Source organism: Paramacrobiotus metropolitanus, unplaced genomic scaffold (genome assembly GCF_019649055.1).
Source record: "Paramacrobiotus metropolitanus isolate TYO unplaced genomic scaffold, Prichtersi_v1.0 Parri_scaffold0000010, whole genome shotgun sequence".
In the NCBI taxonomy this organism is placed as follows: Eukaryota; Metazoa; Tardigrada; class Eutardigrada; order Parachela; family Macrobiotidae; genus Paramacrobiotus; species Paramacrobiotus metropolitanus.
The window spans coordinates 922184-941926 of record NW_026570230.1 but is presented as its reverse complement, the minus strand read 5'-3'; the positions used below and the strand labels follow the sequence as shown (position 1 = coordinate 941926).

General features: G+C 43.4%; 3 protein-coding genes across 4 annotated transcripts; 1 reads left to right on the top strand and 2 right to left on the bottom strand.

Moving 5' to 3' along the window:
• The first annotated feature begins 1022 nt into the window (after positions 1-1022).
• On the top strand, positions 1023-10746 carry LOC129583231 (uncharacterized). 2 transcript variants are annotated; one of them, XM_055474938.1, is made up of 10 exons: positions 1023-1174; positions 1236-1281; positions 4205-4947; positions 5034-6089; positions 7347-7449; positions 7531-8035; positions 8149-8461; positions 8651-8877; positions 8962-9090; positions 9605-10746. In XM_055474938.1, the coding sequence occupies exons 3-10, from the start codon at positions 4919-4921 to the stop codon at positions 10390-10392; spliced, it is 3150 nt and encodes a 1049-aa protein (XP_055330913.1). In that variant the 5' UTR covers positions 1023-1174; positions 1236-1281; positions 4205-4918; the 3' UTR covers positions 10393-10746. The 2 variants fall into 2 exon arrangements, with proteins under 2 accessions (XP_055330913.1, XP_055330914.1); XM_055474939.1 differs by lacking the exons at positions 1023-1174; positions 1236-1281 and adding an exon at positions 2124-2327.
• Positions 10714-12518, bottom strand: LOC129583232 (uncharacterized). The gene is made up of 4 exons (XM_055474940.1): positions 12287-12518; positions 11838-12019; positions 11633-11770; positions 10714-11424 (listed from the first exon to the last, which is right to left on the bottom strand). Exons 1-4 carry the CDS (start codon positions 12342-12344, stop codon positions 10882-10884), a joined length of 921 nt encoding a protein of 306 aa, XP_055330915.1. The 5' UTR covers positions 12345-12518; the 3' UTR covers positions 10714-10881.
• A 2085-nt stretch (positions 12519-14603) lies between these two features.
• Positions 14604-17769, bottom strand: LOC129583266 (uncharacterized). The gene is made up of 3 exons (XM_055475009.1): positions 16518-17769; positions 15258-16283; positions 14604-14975 (listed from the first exon to the last, which is right to left on the bottom strand). The coding sequence occupies exons 1-3, from the start codon at positions 17343-17345 to the stop codon at positions 14784-14786; spliced, it is 2046 nt and encodes a 681-aa protein (XP_055330984.1). The 5' UTR covers positions 17346-17769; the 3' UTR covers positions 14604-14783.
• Positions 17770-19743: the final 1974 nt, after the last annotated feature.

Here is a 19743-nt window from a genome sequence, read left to right as displayed (position 1 = left end):
CTTGTAAGTTAAACAGGCTGCTCTAATTCCGTAATTACTATTTAATATTATTTAGATAAGATTAGTGCTTCTTGCGATGTTTGTGTTCCAGTTTTAGCGAATTCCCCTTGCATTAACCGGCATTATTGCTTCCAGTAATAAAAGTTTTTTATTGCTTCCAGTAATTTAAGTTAGTAAAAAAAGGTTGGTAACTTATTGTTATAAGAGTATGTCGTATAAAGCTGTACGGTGTGTGCTGCTATTAAGTACTTATCTTATCACAATGAATCCGTTAAGTTCCGTATTACCAACAACGCTGCAATATTATCAAAATTAGATGTTGTCATGTTGCAGTATTGTAACAACAAAAACATTGATTTTGGAGTTTTCATTGCACTATTAATTTTCATGAACAGAATCGGTTTAATTCCACACCACTTCTGCTCTTGCGTCTGCTCGACTTCATGCAACTAACTACTTCATGGTAGTATTAATTATGTTATAATTTTTATTTCAACATGTAAGTATAAAATTTCTCTAGGTTAAAAAATAACAGGCTCAAAATTTAAGACGACTATTGTAAAATAATTCTCCGGAAGTCGTTACGTTGCATAATCAACCTGCTACTATCGTGCTTTGAAAACTCGCACACTAAGACTAACGTACCCACACGAGGTTCGTCTCAGGGGTCAACCATCCAATCAGGAGATGCGGCAACAGCGGCATTTGTTTCGGAATTCGAGGAGTGGGCCCGAGTGAAGGGACCATGGTGAGAGCAGCAAAACAGAATAAAGTTTTCATCAAATTTCTTTTAGCATTTTTGTCAGTGTTATGATTCCAGTATATGGAGTCTTCACTCTTCAGTCTTCACTCTTCACCTGACAAATTTTACCAGCTACCACCACTGATGGCAGCCACAGGAACAACCGAACAATGAGGGAGTTCGAGAATTTAACGGAGCTCGTTGCGCCGCTCGACACCGTCATTGGCGATCGCCAGCATCAGCTGCGTCTACGACTCTACCAGTAGTGTACCACAGCACGGCACCGACGGCAGCACAGTTCCGTAATTTTTTGCCGTTTTAGAAAGTTCGTACACTCGTACGACAGACCTCGCACTACACTTTAACGCGACTTGTACATTTCTCCGTCTAGCTTTTGAAGATCTTCAAAAAGGAAAAGGTTGACGTTAAAAGGTACAAGAAGCATAAAACAAGTTACACAGCTAAAGGTAATTGTGCTTTTCTTTATTTGTAGGTCCTTTTAGGGAGGTGTTGGCTCAACTTTCGGCATAAACAACGAGGTATGTAAGTATGCTAAGGTACAGTACAGCATGCACTATAGTACGGTATACAGAAAGGTGGGGATGCTGCCGGACCGGGGGGATCATGCCAAGAGATTTGCAGCAGCATCCCTTTATATTTACCATGCAGCCTTGAAAAGTGATTTTAGTACGAGAAGACAGTTTTGAAAACGGCTTCCGGGCTGAAAGGGGAGTTAGCAGCAAAGCTCGGTTAGCATGATGGCGCCATGTTCATGCACTCCCGGTTTATGTCTTACTCGATACTCTAAATATGCTGCGAGACTGGAATTGACACTTCTATGGATAAAAGTGGTTGCTTAAAAGTTAAAACTTATAAGCAAATGCTTGCCGATAGCTTTACTTAATTTACCTAAAAAAACAGATCCAGTTTTAAAAGCATTGTAGTTTTATGAGCTGCAGGGTGGGAAAAATGGCCGTATTCATCATTACCAGTAGTGCTCACTAAAGTGCTGTACCATCCCTATTCAGTACCGTCAACTACCGTGCATTCTTTGAAGTGTGCGGTAAGATCGATCGCAAAGCAAATGAGTGATTTTCTGAGGTTATATCACTCATAGTTTTCATAAACTTCTAAAGTTCTAATCACTGCAAGAGAGTTACGGCACGCGCAAGAAAGCTCTAATAAATAGTAATAATTATGCGAAAAGAATTCTGTCGCAGTGCCCGGTTTCTCTGTATACATTTACTCCCGTCATCCGCCCAAGGGTACCGCACAGTCGGCGTAACATGCGTGCAGTGTTATAGTCCCTACAGAGATAGAGTGGTGGTGGGGCTCCCGGTTCGGCCTTGTCTAAACGAGAACCGCTGGGCAATGATTCTGGTGTTCTGCCGAATTGTGTTCTGCTCGCTGTCCCCAATTTATTGTGCTCGGCTGCAGCCGCGAGAATCTTGAATCTTCCTGAGATTCCTCAAACGTGGGAATCTTGAGATGTCAAAGTCTTGTTTATACAGTTATACTGTAACTTGTTACTCGAGTATTTACTGTAAGCAGTTACTGTTATCCCCATTCCTTGTGGCGACATCGCGTAAGTTTATGACTGTTTATCGTCCGTGGACCGTGGTCGAGAAGGTTAACCGCAGTAAACAATTAGTAAACGCAGTAAACAATATTTTAGTGCATAGAAATATTAATATTTAGATTTGCTGATATCATATGTAGGTTGTATTGTAGTTTGTACATAACCATATAATATAATGTGGTTTTAAACTTCAAATACAGATAGCTCTGTGATATCCGTAGCTACGGAGTAGATGTTAAACGTTCACCTGGAGTACCTTACCAATATCCCTAATCCCTATAATCTATGAGGTTTACGAGATTAATAACGTAGATTTTTGTCGTTTCTGTAAATTCTCCATCATATTGCGCTAGCAGTAATAAGTTGCTAACCACCTGCTGGGACGCAGAAAACAGCACGCGGTTTTCGTTTAGGTAAAACTTTATATGGTCAGCCAAAAATTTGAGAGGTCTTGCCGCTGCTAGTAGTATAGACATTAAATTTCTATATTATTATTACAGATTGTCGCATGTCATGAGAATAATTATTATGAACTGACCAAACGAATCTAACAGTAAGAAATTCATGGATACCCGGTAGCGCTAACAGTCCCGCACTTCCATAACATAGCACCGTTTGGTAGTAAGTACCACAAATACAATGATGGTCCTAGTAATATAAATAGTAGGTCAACAGGATAAATGGGCTCTCTTATCACAGGATAAAAGTAACATACCGGTATCCCGATGATGATATCCTTTATACAGTAACTACAGCATTGACCACTTGAACGAATCAACACGAGGAAATTGTTATTTTCGATTTCTTTGCTAATTTAGCTTCGTAGGGTAGTTGCTGGAGAAAAATTGGGTTGCTTTCAACTTCCGAATCGACTTTCGGCATCCATACCTCGACCGCGAGTAATGGTCAGCTGAAGAAACTTTTCTTTGTGGTTATGGTTATAATTACAACCAGGATTTCGATCCAGAAATTTGGATCGAAATTTAACAAACCACAATCGACAGTGCAGAAGCGCTGCTGAAACAGAGTGGGGCGACAGTAGATATTATGAGGGCGCAGTAATTCCAAAATTTTTTTAAATTACAGTACGAGCTCATATTTCAGATGGTATCTATATTGTGCGTTATTTTTCATGTCAATATCTAAAAATATCAGCAAGCTGTCCGTAATTTGTCGGTTTGGAATAAGTACTGTACTGGTTTGCAACTTCGCATGACCATGATAGTGTCCATGCAAGATTTTCTGTTAGTACAATACCGATAATCCAGGCTTTTTGTACTTATTTGTGCCACTTCAGAAAATCCAAACACTTCGTGCAGTTCAGTGACAAGTTTCTCAGTTAAGGTGTTTTCTGACTTTAAAATTCTGGCAACGTAGTAACGTACATATATGTTCCAGAAATTTCAAACAATCGGCTTAAAATTGACGATAAGTCGATAAGTATTTCCATGACACAGAAGATTGTAATTTTGCAGTAGTGAATACCGGATCATTTTATACTCGTATAAAACATTTGCAACTGCAATATTCTCATTTCACGTGATTATTAGATTATACTAAAATTTCCTTTTTTTCGCTTGGTGTTTCTGTATGGTATTTTCGGCCCTCTAGCAACGCTCTGCATCAGCATATTGCACCCAGTTTATAAGCTTTGCTTTGTTTAACTCTTGTTCGCGAGCTTAAAACTAACAGACAGGAATGTTCTAGCAAATAGTTATTGAAGTTAACTCCCGTCTGTCTCCCGATAAATCCTCAAGCACTGTATTTGGGGATTTCGGCATTCACTTTGGGAACAGTTTAGGGACAATTTCTTATTGAGTTTTATATTTTGTTTTAATCGCAGTGTGTTCTTTACTGTAGCGATCGTTTTTTTAATTTTTCAGATCCGTCACGCGCTGTACGAGTGCCTTATCAAAACAAAACGGAATTTATCATAATCCAGATATTTCCCTGCAGAGTTTGCAATGGAGCACTATAAATTATTATCACTGATCATGCCAATTTCGGAAGAACTCCTTACGATGTTTGTTATGAGGATTATAACACGCGGCGGCGAATGTTTGCATCATTCGCCAGAAAATCGAAATCTTGCGGCAGTTGTTTCATCACGGACTACGGCTGATAATCGTCACTTTGCCACAACAAAGTTAGAGGATGGGCTGCCCATTTCATATGGGCCCATTGATGGCTGCCCACAATCGATCGATGATATCATTCGTGTGCGCTTTAAGCGCATTGTGCGGCTGTGCCGGTACAGGCCCGACAGTGCTGCCACCACTGATGTTTTTATACCCTGCGCGTGACAAAGCGCAGGCAAGATGTCTGTGAATCGGCTGAACTGCGCCGTGTTACTTCCGTTTGAACCGGGTGAACCGGCTTTCTCTCTGTCGCTCTCTCGGCTAGTGTTTGTACATGAAAGGCGAAGGTTTCGTGGAACGCACAGGCCAGGCAGCCTTGCACCAGTGTGCACCATTTGCTATTTGCAGCATACGCAGTTCAACTGACACAGTTGAGAAATCGAAAACCCTTGATATAATTTTTACCCATTCTGTTCCTTTTCCCAATTGGCTTTCTAATGTGTTTTTATCAATCTTCTAATGGTGGCTTCATCGGAATCTCCATCGTGGTAAGTTAAGAAAATATTCCTTTACTTAACTATACCACATTGCCTCGGCTATTGGGAAGAAAACTGGAGAAATGTTCGATAAACAGGCGTCGACTTGATAATGGCGTCCAAGAAAAAATCGCTCCTCCCACATCTCCAACACCACACTTCCCGGATAAATCACCAACCAACGACCTAAATGACCCCATGTTGCCCTCCTCGTCGGGTATTATGAAGAATCTGGACGAGCCCGCTGTTTTCGCCGTGCCAGCTGTGCCCAAAAAGGCTAGCAAGAAGATCCAGCCTTTGACCCCATCGACGGCTGTCGTCCGGTCCAAGAGTCGGAAAAATGCCCATAAAAAATCCAGAGTGACAGCCACGGCATCCAAACCATCCACCACGGCGGGCGTCCACGCGGGAACAACCAACGAGGCCACCGTGGGTTCGCCAGCCCGGAAAAAACCTCGCCGCGAACCGGGCACGGACGCCGTTAAGAAGATGTTCGTCTGCTTGAAAGGAGTTCTGGGTAAACACCATCCCGAGGATCTGCACTCCCTGAAGCACCGTCTCTCGCGATTAGGGACGTTTATGGTTAATCGTGCGGGCGATGACACGCTGAAGACCGGGACGTCGTCCTTTCATGATTTCCTCAATCGCGAGAGTTACAAACCCGATACGAAATCGTCTCTGTCCTTCTCCTTCCTCGGCGATGAATCGTTTCGCACGGAATCGGCGTTCTCGTCGCCGAAGCGGAAGGGACGCAATGAGGACGGCGCCAGCAGTTCATCGATGGTGATTTCCTCCCGCAGCACGGAACAGCAGTCTATGCAGGATTTATTCGGTGTCCTATCGGTGTCGCGTGATGACATGAAGAACAAAACCCCGTCCCAGCTGGTGGAGTTTGTTAAACGCGTGGAGAGTAATCAGCGGCGTGAGGCGTTTGAGAAGCAGCAGCGCCCGGCGTATCTGCTGAAGCTGGCACGGACGCAGTCGGTTGATCGCGCCAAAATGTTCTCCGGTGTGGCACAGGGATTTCAGCGCGCGGTGGATCGGATTAACGACGATGCCTGGGTGACGGATAGCTCCAGCGGCGGTGAGAGTGCTGATGAGGCCGAGGAGGAACTGTTTCAAAAGAAGTTCGATCAGGACCGACTCATTCCAGTGTAAGTGGGGGGTTGTGATTATGGTTGTAGGCACTTCGATTAGCGTCGGATTAGGGATGGTCACGTTGTTGTGCTATCGGGTCATCAGGGTATAATGTGCTGATGAGGTCCTTCAGTCTGACCTTTGACATTCTCCCGCTTTTAATTTAATTTGTTTGTATTGCATCAGCGTTTTTGGAGGCATTTTTAGCCGGGTTGGTTCGTTATATTCCGGTAGATACCTAGATACGAGTTAGCGTAATCAGCTGCATTATTCGGATTAGGCCGTATTCTTATCGATGGTTGTGTGGCGGAGTTATTTGCTTCCTTATTAATGCGTAATTTCTGCTGCGCTCGCTCTTTTATCTGCATAATACCGAGATAGGTTATCAACCTAATGTTTTGCCGAATTTGCTGAGACATGTTTATCCGTCTTATAACGGTGCTGAGTTTGTAACAAAATTTCTTTGAAGATTTGTGAATACGGAACTAGTTAGAAACCGTGAGTAAGGTTTGAACTTTTTTTTAAAAAAAATTGTTTGGTGTTGAAAATCTGAAGGTTATACGACTACAAAAAGTGACATCTGCGACATGTAGATATAATTTTGGTGCGGGTGTAATTTTTTGGAGACAGGATTTTTTCAGTAAAATGTTTAGTCATAATTATTGAATTTTGTTATAGATAGGCAGCCGTTTGAACGCTTTTTCTGTTGGTGGTTTTTTCGATTAACTTGTACCTGGTAAAAAGCTGTTTATTGACGGGATCAGTCGGGACAGCCCCTGTGTCAATAATGAGATCCATGTAAACGGAGAATTGGCCCACTTATTAAGTACCATATGTTATTCCGGATCCGACGGCTGTAGCTGGTCTGAAAGGCGCTATGACTTTGATCAATGCGACAGGGTTCATGCTTCCCACTGTGCGCTTTTACGGCATACGGGAATTGCTGCGAAGGGTTGCTGTGCACATCGATCGAATCTTTTCCTATTTGGTATTTACAGGCCGTTATGGGGATATTTGTGAGCTAATGATGAGCGCCACATTCGGTGCAGTACGTGCACTGGGGGAAATGGGGAATTAGTAATGGATAATCATAGATTATTGATTTTCTTTGTTCCCTACCTGTCTGTGTCTAGAGGAAATTGAGTGTGTGCTAGAGGATATATCGTCTAATTTGACGGAATAGAGATCGTTTCTTTTTACGGTGTATGTGATGTGCTGCTGACGAGGAATATCAGCTGATTGATTTTTTTTATGTGATGAATCTTTTATTACAGTGATCAGCGGGCACTGTATCGGTACGCCACGACGCGGCAGGGCATTGCGTCGCGATACAGCTATGCTCACCGTCAATTAGCTCGAGCCGAATATGCCTACCAGGTACAGTCGATTAAAAAGAGGCTTTTGCTAAAATTGATCGAGGGTTGTTGGCATGATTGTGCTAATACTTTGTATGTGTAGGTTACTGGCAATCTCCTTCAGCGTATCCAGCAGCGACAGGGCATCGTGACATTCGGTGGCGGTACCGCGGATGACTCCAAACCATTATTGAAAACCGCATTCCTAGCGCACAAGGGCCCGACACCCCGGCCCTGGGATGATCGGGAGGTCGTCAGCGTGGCGAAGACGGCCAATTGTTCGACGGTATTACGGCTGCCCACGGCCAAGAGCGATGCCGGACAGTCACTGCATCCCGGACCGGCGGGGCTATTTCGTCGCAAGATGAAGGTGGCCTTGCCCAGTACGGGACTGAATATTCCCTTTGAAACGTACGAGGCCACCATGTGGAAGGAGAGATTAGCGGTGGGGAGGATCATTGAGGATGGGTCGGATGATGAGGAAATGGGAGAGGCGGAAGGAGAGCAGATCCGAGAGCTGTCGGAAGCGGTGGTGTCGTCAGCAAGGGGATGTGCGCGGGCCAGGCCGTTAATGGCGTTCAAGAAGCGGGTGTTTGTTGATATGGATGGTAAGTCACAGGAAGAAAGTTTACTGCTTTTGTAATTTCCTTTGCTGTATTTTGTATCACTGTTATAAAATTTCTTTGAAATTAAACAACTAATATTTTCGTTGTTTTTATAGCGTACCCTCCAAAACGATATCAAATGGATGAAAAACCTCGCCACTGCGATTGTTCAACGCGCTGCTTACTGCCGGACCTTGTAGGTCCCGTTAGCTGTGCTATTTGTATGGGCTTGTTACCCATGCCAACCTTTTCATCTCATACAAATCTGCTGCGGACACCACGAAGTGAAGCAATGGCGCTAGTTGATCCGGGATACCATCCTCGTCTTTCACAACCCTCCATTCGAGCGTTAGATGCAGAATTATCCGGTGTGTCGTTGGATTTTGATCCCGCTATGTTTATTAGCTCTAGAGGACCGTTTAAGCCACGGTAAGTCTGTCAGTAATGATTTTTGTCAATTTAAAAGACAGTTTTAGATTATCTTCAAAAGAAATAGACTTCGTAAAGTTGTAATTAAAATGGAGTAAATGGTAATTAATTTATGAACGTTTCAGCTTGCTTGAGTAGGAAAATATTTGTCTTATGAGTATTCGCTTTATTGTGTGATAATTGTTGTAGGCCGATGCGTCGACAGCGCGCGTTGGATTTAATCAAAACCGAAGCGGAAGCGGCGCATGTTTTGCGAAAACAGGAGGAGCGACTTCGGGCGGAGCGCGAGCGATTACGGGCACTGCGTTTCGGTGCGCTGGAAAACAACCGCGATACGCAGAAGCGACCGAAGAACAGTAAGACCGTCAGCGACAAGAAGCAGAAGGCACATCGAAGTCGAACTATTTCCACAAAAAGTAAGTGTAGAGTTGGCTCGAGGACTACTCAACTGCTTTGTTGTCACTGTGACAAATCTGGATTGATTATGGCTGTTTAATTAGATCGAAAACGACGGCATTCATCGGTGTCTTCGGATACAACGGTATCGTCGGCCGTTAGCCATCTAACACGTTCGACCAGTGTGGGCTCCACGGATATGAATGTTGTTACATCGAAGAACGCCACGAAACGTAAGTAATTGCGCTGGGCAATTCAGAGAACTTTGAACTGTTTTATTTTCACCGTAGTGAGCTGCTTTTCTGCCAGCTGAGCAGTAAAAATGACATTGAGTGCGCGCATAACTTACCATCGTTACTATTTGTTTTGGTGCCTTGTTTGACGATGGTTTAGCCGCCCCGGCTGTAGGGCACTGTCAATCGCTTGAACCTTTGATCAGGAAACACGTTTCTGCCGCGCTGTGTAGTGTGAGAATGTTAAGTGGCTTGTGTATGACGGAGTTTACGGCTCAATGTCATGCCACGCATCCGCCTGTTAGAAAACAGCTGTTTGAGAAAAATACATCGTTAATGCACTTCTGTTTGGATTAATGAACCTCTTCGGAGCTTGAAAAAATAATAATACAAAGCATATGCGAATAGAAATCTGAAACTGTCAAATAATTTTTTCAAAAATGCATTCAGGTTTACAAAATATAATGTTAGCTGATTATGGAGTATTGATAACTCATGTTTCCATGATTTACAGGTCAAATGAACCGCACCACTTCGAAATCGGAAACCGGCAAGAACCATCCGGCCGGCCGTCGTCGTGAGGCCCGCTCGGACCTGACGAGCTTTGTGATACCGTACGGTATGACCGCCCCGTCCAAAATCGAGAAGATCCAGTACAAGGAAATCATTGTTCCCAAATTCCGTGATCTCAAAACAGTGCCCCTGGTCCCCCATGGGGCGGAAGTTGTGGATGCCGCGGGGGAAGCCGGCGATCAGTCCCTGCCGAAACTGGACACCATCCAGCCGCCGCTGCTGCCGACCGATGTCGAGGTGGATAATTCCTGCGAGGACGAGGACCTGAGCGATGCGGCCTTCGCTGAGCGCCATATCAAATGCGAGGTGGAGGAGCGCACCCGCTTCACCGTTCCGGAGAAGCAGACCAGAAAGCGCAATCCGCCCCCCGAGGGCACCGCCGCCCGTCCGCCGCCGGTGAAGAGCACGCGGAGGAAGAAGAGCCTGTTGCACGGGAAGAAGGTGTCGAAAAAATCCAGCAAGGTGAACCGGTATTTTGGGCGGAATGATGTGCGGAAGAAAGTAAAAGGGGAGAAGAAGGTGCCGGACGGCGAGGAGGGCGGTGGAGTCGTGGTGATGGCCAGTGCGGAGCAGCCGCCTCCCATGGAGGTCAAAGTGCAAACGGCCACGGTGAAACGGCCCCGGAAGACGCCGGAGGAGATCGCGGCGATGAATGCCCAGCGTCCGGCACGGCCCGTCCGCACACGGCGCAGTACGTTCCGGGCGTCACCGGACGACGAGGACGGCTGAGAAGGGGCAGTGGGCGTGTTGTTGCAGGGGGTGGGACGGTTTTTTGTACCTTGTGATGGTGGTTCGAAAGGGCATCGGACAGGTGTGTGCTGCGTATAAGGGATGTTGTACAGTATAGAGTTACGATCTGCAAACTGGGGGGAGTGTAAAATTGCAGCGAGATCGGAATTGGGTTTTTCCTTTATCTCTCTTGCGTTTTGGGTTGAGATTTCTCTTTGTTGTTGTGTGTGGGGTCACCGTTTTTTTGTATGATATTCATCCGCTCCGTTTCCACATTATACGGAATCTTGATGAAATTTTGTTCTTTATTTGGGATTATTTTTTACTAATAAAGCGTACATGATTCCGTATCAATCGCTTAGCGGCTACAGTACAGACACGAAGTTACTTATTGTCTTAACGAAATTGCGCAGAAACGTCGCTTTTTTATTAAGCACTAAACAGTTTTGGTTAGCATTTCGTATTGTACAGTCACGATTTTAATCAAAATTAATACATTTGTTGAACTAAAGGGGCGCGAATAACTGCGTTCAGCGCAATCATCACTACAGGAATTAGCGCCAAAATCTTCGTCTTATCGTTGCTTCCGTTGGAATAGTACGGATTTCCTTGACCAACATAATCACTGCCGATCCCGTTACAATAATCTCCATTACAGCAGTGCACGGTGCAATATGTCTCAGGCTCAAAGAGGGTTTGTGTGCCGGAAGCGTATAGTTTCTGCACGCAAATGGGCGAGGTGACCGATGGGTTATTGAGCGCCAGCGACGGGCACGTGTGGGGAATGGCGGCAATGTCAGCCAGTGGATTCTGGGCGGATGCGGCACTGCGCGAGTAGGGGGCACTGACGATGCAGTCGGCACGTAGTACCGGATACAGACTGCTGCTCGGGCTTTCTACGGGCAACTGCCCTGCTGGAGCACCGGGCGGCGGGGTCTGCAGGACCGATCCGTAGCCGTAAACGGACTGATAGGTTTTACGTGCGCCGGGGTAGAGGATTTGACCGGACACCCAAGGATGCTTGAACACCCACTGGAAATTGAACGCAAGCTGAATTTCGCGTGTGTACATCTACATGTATTATCACCATTACGCTACTGATAAATCTGCTTTTATAAATCTTATTGATTATCTTCGAATATTAATTTATGTAACAATAAGTTAATTTATGTATAAGTGATTATTTCCATTTACTTACTGGAGATTCACAAACAAGTGAAAAATTAATATTGTTAATTACCCCACACGCTCCAGGACAGCATACAACTTCTCGCTTAGATGGATCTCGTAAATTGTAACGCAGTCGCTCGAAACAGTCTTCATTATAAGAGTCACCTCGCATAAAACATGGTTCGTCCTTTGTCCGGTAACATTTCGTCTGCAACCGGCAAGATTAAACGAAAAAATATTCTTAAAAAGAACAAGTTGATCAAACGCTTTCTTACATATCGCCGAGGAACGAACGGGCTTGGTATTGAATTTGGATTTTGGGACAAAGTATCCGTTTGTGGGATTAAAGGGCACTCTCCGTTCTGCATTACAACGCGACCACCGGTGTCGCTCCAAAACCAGTCGTTGGGTACAGCTCCTTGGCCGGTGCATTGGTCAACAAAGATGCCGAACAGTCCTGCGGAAACAGATAACACTCTGATCAAAGGTCATGCTAAAATCGTATGGAATTATCGTTCGGAACCACGCAAATTAGATGCATGAATGGTTCGGGACTTGGTTTTGATATGGGCTATGCCAAATTATTAAAAAATTGGAAAGACATTCTTTGATATGTTAGGTCATGAATAGTTACTAGTTTTAACGAAAGGAAAACAATCGTTTTGCGTTGTTCTGGCCTCACTTAAGGCTACGCGCGATAAGGGTATTCGTTCACGATGTTTACCTGTCACGAAAGCAATTAATGCTATCCGGTGCTCGTCGTTTATTTTCCATATAAGCATTGTATTAAGTATCCGCTGCTAATTGACTAAATCCAACAGAATTGAAAGATGATTACTCAAAACTGCAAAGCACTGTTTGTCGTTGGAGGCTGAATTCTGAAGCGTAAACCGAATGCGTAAATTGACCACCAATTGCAAAACAAAGGGCACGTCCTTTTAACTAAAATGTGTGAATTATCGAGGCTGGTCGTATAATATCATGGAATACTGGTTAAAAATGCATTTACAACACACTTACTCATTTACACAATTCTTATTATTATTGACTTTCTAAATGTTTAATATTGACAATTGTGTTTTGGGGCTTGCGACGTTACTAGAAGTACTGTTTAACGCCATCGAAAGGTACGCTGCTTCTTCGACGAGTAATGGGCGAGTACCCAGCGTTTTCGTACAACAATTTGAATTGTGGGATTGTTTTTGGCAACGGAAACATTTCTGGAAAACAATACAACTGTGGCGCCATAACTTAGCTGTAGGTAAGCACTTGTAAATTGTTGCATATTCGGTCTTTTCGCGGCCATCGGTGCGCGGGGAATGCAGCGCGAGTTATGAGTAAGACTCAGTAAGTTAGTTGTGTGTGCTTTTTTTTCCTCTCCGGATGTTGTTTAAGTCATAAATTCCTCTGGTAGTGGCACGTTATTTATTTTCGAGCCATTTTCTATTCTCTAGCCATTTTCTTTTCCAGATCAGTTATGTTCTTTGATAAACACAACCTGTGTATATCAAAGAACGAAAATAGAAACAAAGAACGAGACAAAATTACATATTTGTTCACTAGAGCAGACTGTTAAATCTTTTTAAGTAATTGATGACATTAACGAACTATTTTTTTCTGTTTCTGTTGTTATCTTCTCTACCCGCATATCATACGAAGCATTTTCCATTAATTTTGTAAATAACCTAACGCTTGTCGCGCTTGCTTTCTGGCGCAGTAAATAAAAATAATACGAGATAGAATTAAGTTTCGTACATCGGTGGGTAATCTCTTGCACATGGTTAAGTCTACAATCGATTATTAGCATTTCAACAAATGCAAATGTTAATTTTATCACGTGTTTAAATTGTTCAAGGTATCGTTGCGGATAAGAGCGACAATCGCACAATACTTCCTGCCTATCTTATCAAAGGTCATGCGACTTCTGCCACAATCATCAGAAAAGAATCTTGCGCTGACTCATAGTGTACACGAACGCATACGCCAGTTGCGTTGATTCAGGAACGAATCAACAGCGCAAGCGCTAGCTAATCGCATTTCCATCGATAACCGTCTTCCGCACTATAAAAGCTCCAGCGCGCGGTACCACAAATCCGATCCAGCCATTTTTCACACTGATCGACTGTACGCCCCCTTGTGAGCGCACATCGATCTACGTAAAACTTTCTTAATTTCATTGCTACAATGTCGTACCCATATCCCGCCGGTTCTGCTCCTCCGTATCCCGCTGGATCCACGCTGCCGCCCGGTTACCCTGGAGCACAGCAACCGCATTATGCCACGCCCGTTCCCCACGTCCACCATGTGACCACGCACCACCATGTCCCGCCGCCACCGGTGGTCACGCATGTGGTACACCATGACACGCACCACCATGGCCACCATCACGGAGGCGGATTGATCCACAATCTGGTACATGGTCATCATGACCATCATGGACACCACTCGGGAGGCCTTCTGCATAACCTGCTCCATGGACACGACCACCATCACGGCCATCACCACCACAACAAGCACCATCATCATCATTAAATGCCACCTTACGATTGTTAGCAGTACTGCTTAACTGCGTATATATGCATTACATTCGACATTTCCATGTGTGATTGTTTTATATAATTAGTATATGTGCACAAACGGATCTAACATGTACACTTTTAAGGTGCTTTCTGTTGAATTGTTTTGCTGAACAAGCGCTGGTCAAATGTAGCATAATTAATATTATAAATTAAAAAAGAATGGGCACACGTTCCGTATCGGGTAACTACTGCAATCTCGGATAGATCATACTGGCTTACACATGAACCGGATACCCAGCTGAGGAAAATTACAGCAGTAATTTTCCTGACATGAAAATTATCTATAAAACGTAAAATTAATTATCACATAAATAAAAATAAGGATCAAGCTGAACAAGCAAAACTGGTACAATGGACTGCAAAAATGAAACGAAGATCTGTAGGTAATATTGATCGAAATGCAATAATCATCATTAAATTTAATTTTGATCACTTACACCTATTTGCACTCAGCTAGGCCAGGTATTTTTATTAAACTTTCCTTCACAGGGCCAATACTAATGTAGCATTAGCGGCAACATGGCCATCAGATAATTTGAACTACTTAATTTACCAATTTAAAACATCTTTAAATTGATCCAACAAGATGCACATGTACACACAATAACGTACTGCAAATCTACATAGCCCTCTAAATTTTGTTCACTCGTCAGGGTCGGTTGCAACCTCCTGATCATCCGTTTCCGGAAACTGAGCAGTCAACTTGATGAGAAAGTGCATTGTAATTCGGGACAACTTGTTTAACTTTATGCCTTTCAAGCCGTCCTTGCACCACATTTTCCCACGATACTGCAATGTCTTGCGGGGATCACAAGTCTGCACTTCGCAAAGTATCTGCAGAACAGATTCCAAATTAATTAAATTGTATTTAATAATTCATTCACCTAATTAACGGTAAAATTAGATTTGCGCCGATCAATAATTCATCAACTTTAACAACTCGGACAGCAATATATGTATTATGCGTAGCAGTGCTAGCACACCAGCTCTCTGCAGTAAGGTTTTCTATCTACGTATGCACTTGGAATTTTTCTCATATTATTTTTCTCATATTATCTCATAGTATTCACAGTAAGGTCACTGTAATTATCGATCACAGAATTTGTAAAAGCATACCTTGAGGGTCATTTGTAAAAGAGCTTGCTTCCGTTCAGAATCCTGATTTTCGGTTAGCCACCTGATCCAGCGCGTTACCAATTTCTTTTGGCGCCTATCGGGAACCGGTAACGAACTATCCAACAGCTCCCATAATGCACAGTCGAAATGACCCCCCGCCAAATTAATAGAACCGCGCACCACATTGATCACAATTTCCACCTTGCAGTGCCCGAGCTCGGCATTGCTCACTTCTTTATCCTCGTCGAACGTTAAGTGGGACCGTTCGGGATTGTTGCTCAGTACTTTATCCTCGTCCAAGGTTAAGTGAAACAGTGTGACGCGACAATTAACCAAACTGAGTTCTTGGCAGTGCAGGTATTTGTGCTCCAAAGCGGCACATTGCAAGAAAAAATAAGGAAGATTGTATGGAACATAACGTTCGGATTCGAGATCGTCGGGCGGTTCGCCGTGTGCTTCGCAGTCCAACTGAGGATCTTGGTGCAGGCCAGTTTGAAAGGTCAGATTCCATCGGTGCAACAGCAGTTCCTTGAGATTGACCGGGACACCCGTTACGGAAACATAATGAATACTGCCGGCTGCAGTAAGCAATTCCCCGTCAAACCACCGTACATATTCGGTACCCTCCACCCAACGAGGGCTGCCATATGTCAGCATAATTCGTTTGATGGCTGGCGATAGATTTTTGACAATGGTTGATACTATTACATAGTCCGGTTTTATCCAGTCGCGTTCCCAGAACGGACTATCGGCGATCCAGATGGTGTCGTTTAATTTGGCATTCTTGCTCAGAAGGGTCGTCCAAACTCGGCAGACGCGCTGGAGTCGAGTTTTCGTTATGGTGTCCGGATACGACAAAATTTCCCCGATTATCTCAGGAGGCAGTGTTTGAATTCTGGCAACCTTTCTAGGGTGAATTTCCCGGTTGAGTACGCGAACTGTGTTCATGTGCAGTGCTCTGGCTTTTTCCTTTGCATCTCGTTTCATAAACCGTAGAACCTCGTCTACTATTTCGATGATTTTGGGCTAAAAAATAAAAATAATAAGAGTTTTTCGAATTGGTAATTTTTAGAGAATTCGAATTTCCTCTAAGGTAAATATTAAAAGCCTACTATGTGCATATAATGCGGCACATCAACTATACAAATATTGTACAGAATGGGCAATAATTTAAAAAAAAACTTCAAGCAAAACTAAGTATTGTTTATGACTTAGTTTAATCAAAAACTGCTAGCCCATGAAAGGTCATAACTGCTTTACCTCTTTTTCTGGTCTGGAGCTGCCTTCCGGAAGCGCTAGAAGGCGAGATCGCATTCGGGATGGTTCCGGCTTTGCCTTGGGGCGCGTCATATAATGCAGATGCCCGTCAACTATGTCGACAAAAACAACATCCATTTTAAAATCAGTGGTCCACGGCCACTTGTCGTCATCGTCATCAGAGTGAACAAACTCGGTGAGCAGGCGAAGGAATTCTTTCTTTGACACGGAATCCGTCAGAAATGCTGTGGTCTCTTCCAAGCGCACACGGTGCTTGTTAAAGGAATTTTTGGTAACGCATTGCGGTGCTCCTGAAGGCTGCGTTTTGAATCGCGACAAATTCTTTTTCCAGCCCTTAAGGGATTTGCGGACGCATATGCACGGGAAGATGTCCACATTCTTTTTGCCATCCGCGCTGTGCCATTCGACTTGCGCCAACTTGTTAATGTTAATGTTCCGTGCTCGGGAGAACGATGTGAGCAGTCGGCCAGGCCACCAGATCCACGGTCCGGACAGATGCTCACGCACCAGTACTTCCACCTCGGGCCCGAGGTCGTCAGTTTCCGTATCCGGATTCTGAGCAGTATCTTCATCATCGCTGACGTTGTGGTTGTAGTAATAAGCTGTTAGGCTGCACATCTTTCGTCCGTACGAAGCGTGGAAAACCTTCGAAAAAGGAATCATCTCCCGCCTTTGGTCTGCGCAACAAATGTCAACGATGAGCCCTTTCTCATTGTCAGCCACATCCACGACGCGGCCAAAACGATACTTTCCATCATTTCCCAAGACATCCACGCAGTTCCATTCGTATGGTGACTTGGAAAACACCATTACAGCTGGATAAAAAAGGCAGTTCTCCGTCGAAAAAGAGAAAGTTATACCATGTGCACAGCTTCACCAGCCCATTCGATGTCGACGAATTCAGGTCACAGATCGTCGGAGAGCGGGTCGCGCTTGGTTTTAGGGATAGAAGTATTAATGGCGCAATGTTTTCCCGTATGCATTGTTTACAATAGACCGTGTGTTACGTTACGAATAATACAATCAGACAGTTTGAAGTTTTAAATCAAGCACGCTGTGTAAATTAGTGTAAATTAGGAAACCACATTCTTAATAATTCTACTTCTTAATTCTTGGTACGTATGCATTGAGATTGTGTGGATGTGCCTCCACACTCCTGTTTCTTGCAGGGAATTTTATTTCATCGATAGTATCAATTCTGTATACATAATATTTGATTCCGTGATACATTTAATAATACTTTGTAATAATTAAATGCAGTAATTTCTCTGTTAACTCTGTTAACAGTAAAAACAATACGTCGTACCTGTTAACAGTAAAAACAATACGTCGTACGTACGGTATCTCATGGGAATACACATAACCTGCGAATGTAAAGTCCTGGGGTGGAGAAGTATTAGGTATGCGGTAGAAAACTATATTTTATAGTCTAGTAACGAGTACGTACTATAATTTAGAGCTACCAGGGAAACAAAATTACTGTCATAATGTGAAGCAAGACTATGCATACTGTAACTGCATATCAGCGTAGATGAGTGCGTTAGCGTTAGAAGTATTTCACTGTGTAAATTCCCTGCAAGAAACAAAAGTGTGGAGGCACATATTTCACTGTGCACGCATCTCAACATTATGAAAATACAACATCAGTGATTGTTAATTAGCCACTGCTGTTAGCTAGAAGAATGAACACTTTTTACGGTTGTAAATAAGAATTATACAGTAACAATATAAACTTAGTAAAATAAGCAGTATAAGCGTTAGTTCTATGCTAGCTGTAATTTGTGATATGCAGTTAGATATGTAAGTATTCTAATTGGCAACAGCCATCAAAACAGTCAAACGCATTCGCGGTCAGCTCTACCTAAATCAAAATAGCTCAGATTTGACCATTAAGAATATTGTATATCTGTCTATTCAGATTGCACACATCCAAGTTGCAACATAATTATTTATTAAATACACGTATGTACCATATAATTAGCTTTCCTTTTTCACTTATCAGCTTCCACTAATTCTGGCAATTGCGTTAATAACTCGCCTGTTTGTTGAGTACTTACGTGGTTTTCGTGACAAAAACGAAAAATGTGTCGACATGGCCCAGTTACGCGGATGTAATAACCCGTGTCTATGTGTGCCATATAGTTAGTATCTGCCAGCGTGGACATATCCCTAATGTGTCGAGAACGCCTGCCGGATGTCCATATGGGATTAAGCGTTGCGCAATTTTTAGAACTGCCCAGATGAGTCTGGCATGCTTTTCTTCTGGCCATCGAGCTACTTCTCTCTAATTTGAATACGTCTATATGTATGGTACATGCATTAGTGTTTTCTTCCGGAAGCGCTAAAAGCTTCTACCGGATTTTCTTACTGCGCGATAATTCATGACTCCCGTAGACATGTCATTAGTGTTTCGCACAGTCGACTGATTAGAGCAATATACTCTGAAACTGTGTCATTTTCTCCAAATTTTTATATGCAGATTGATATTTCAGCTAGTCATCCACAATTTTAAACGACATTTCAAAAACTTGCGTTTGGTGGACAAAAAATTTTGCGCAACAGATTCTGTATGTGTAAAACAGAAAGCCGCAAAAACTATGCAGTTCTCATCAGTTAAAACAGGTCAGAAAATAAAATAAATTGGTTATTGACTCCATAGCTGTAAATTCGTAACAGCTACAGTAGTTATGGGTCATTGGAGAAAAGTCACAAACGGTAAGAGTGAACATCCACACAGATCTATCTGTACTTCTATACGAGCACATGGAAACAAAAGGTGTTTTTCAGCTGGTAACTACATTAGCTGTCAAAGCGAGAACGCGGGAAAAGAAATGACGAAGTCATGCGCAATTAAGTCCATTTCAGCAATTATTCCGGTACTCCACTCGCAAATCCTTCCGTTGCTACCATCATTAGGGCGAAAGGAAGTTCTTTGTGCTGGGTCAAGCTAATATAATCGGACCGGAGCTGCCCGGCTGCATGTGCGATGTGGTGTGTGTGTCCCTTAAGGGCTTCATTCCGCTCGATAAATGTACAATCGTGTGCGGCTAATGCTGGTGTTTGGTAGTTTGTTGAAGTATTCCTCTTTTGAAAACACGTGTGGAAAATACATTAGGGCTGTTTTGGAGAATAATTCAGCAATTTTACTTGAGCGGTCATTTGTCTGCAAGTTTTTCACTGCATACCACAGAACATACATACTTGCCCT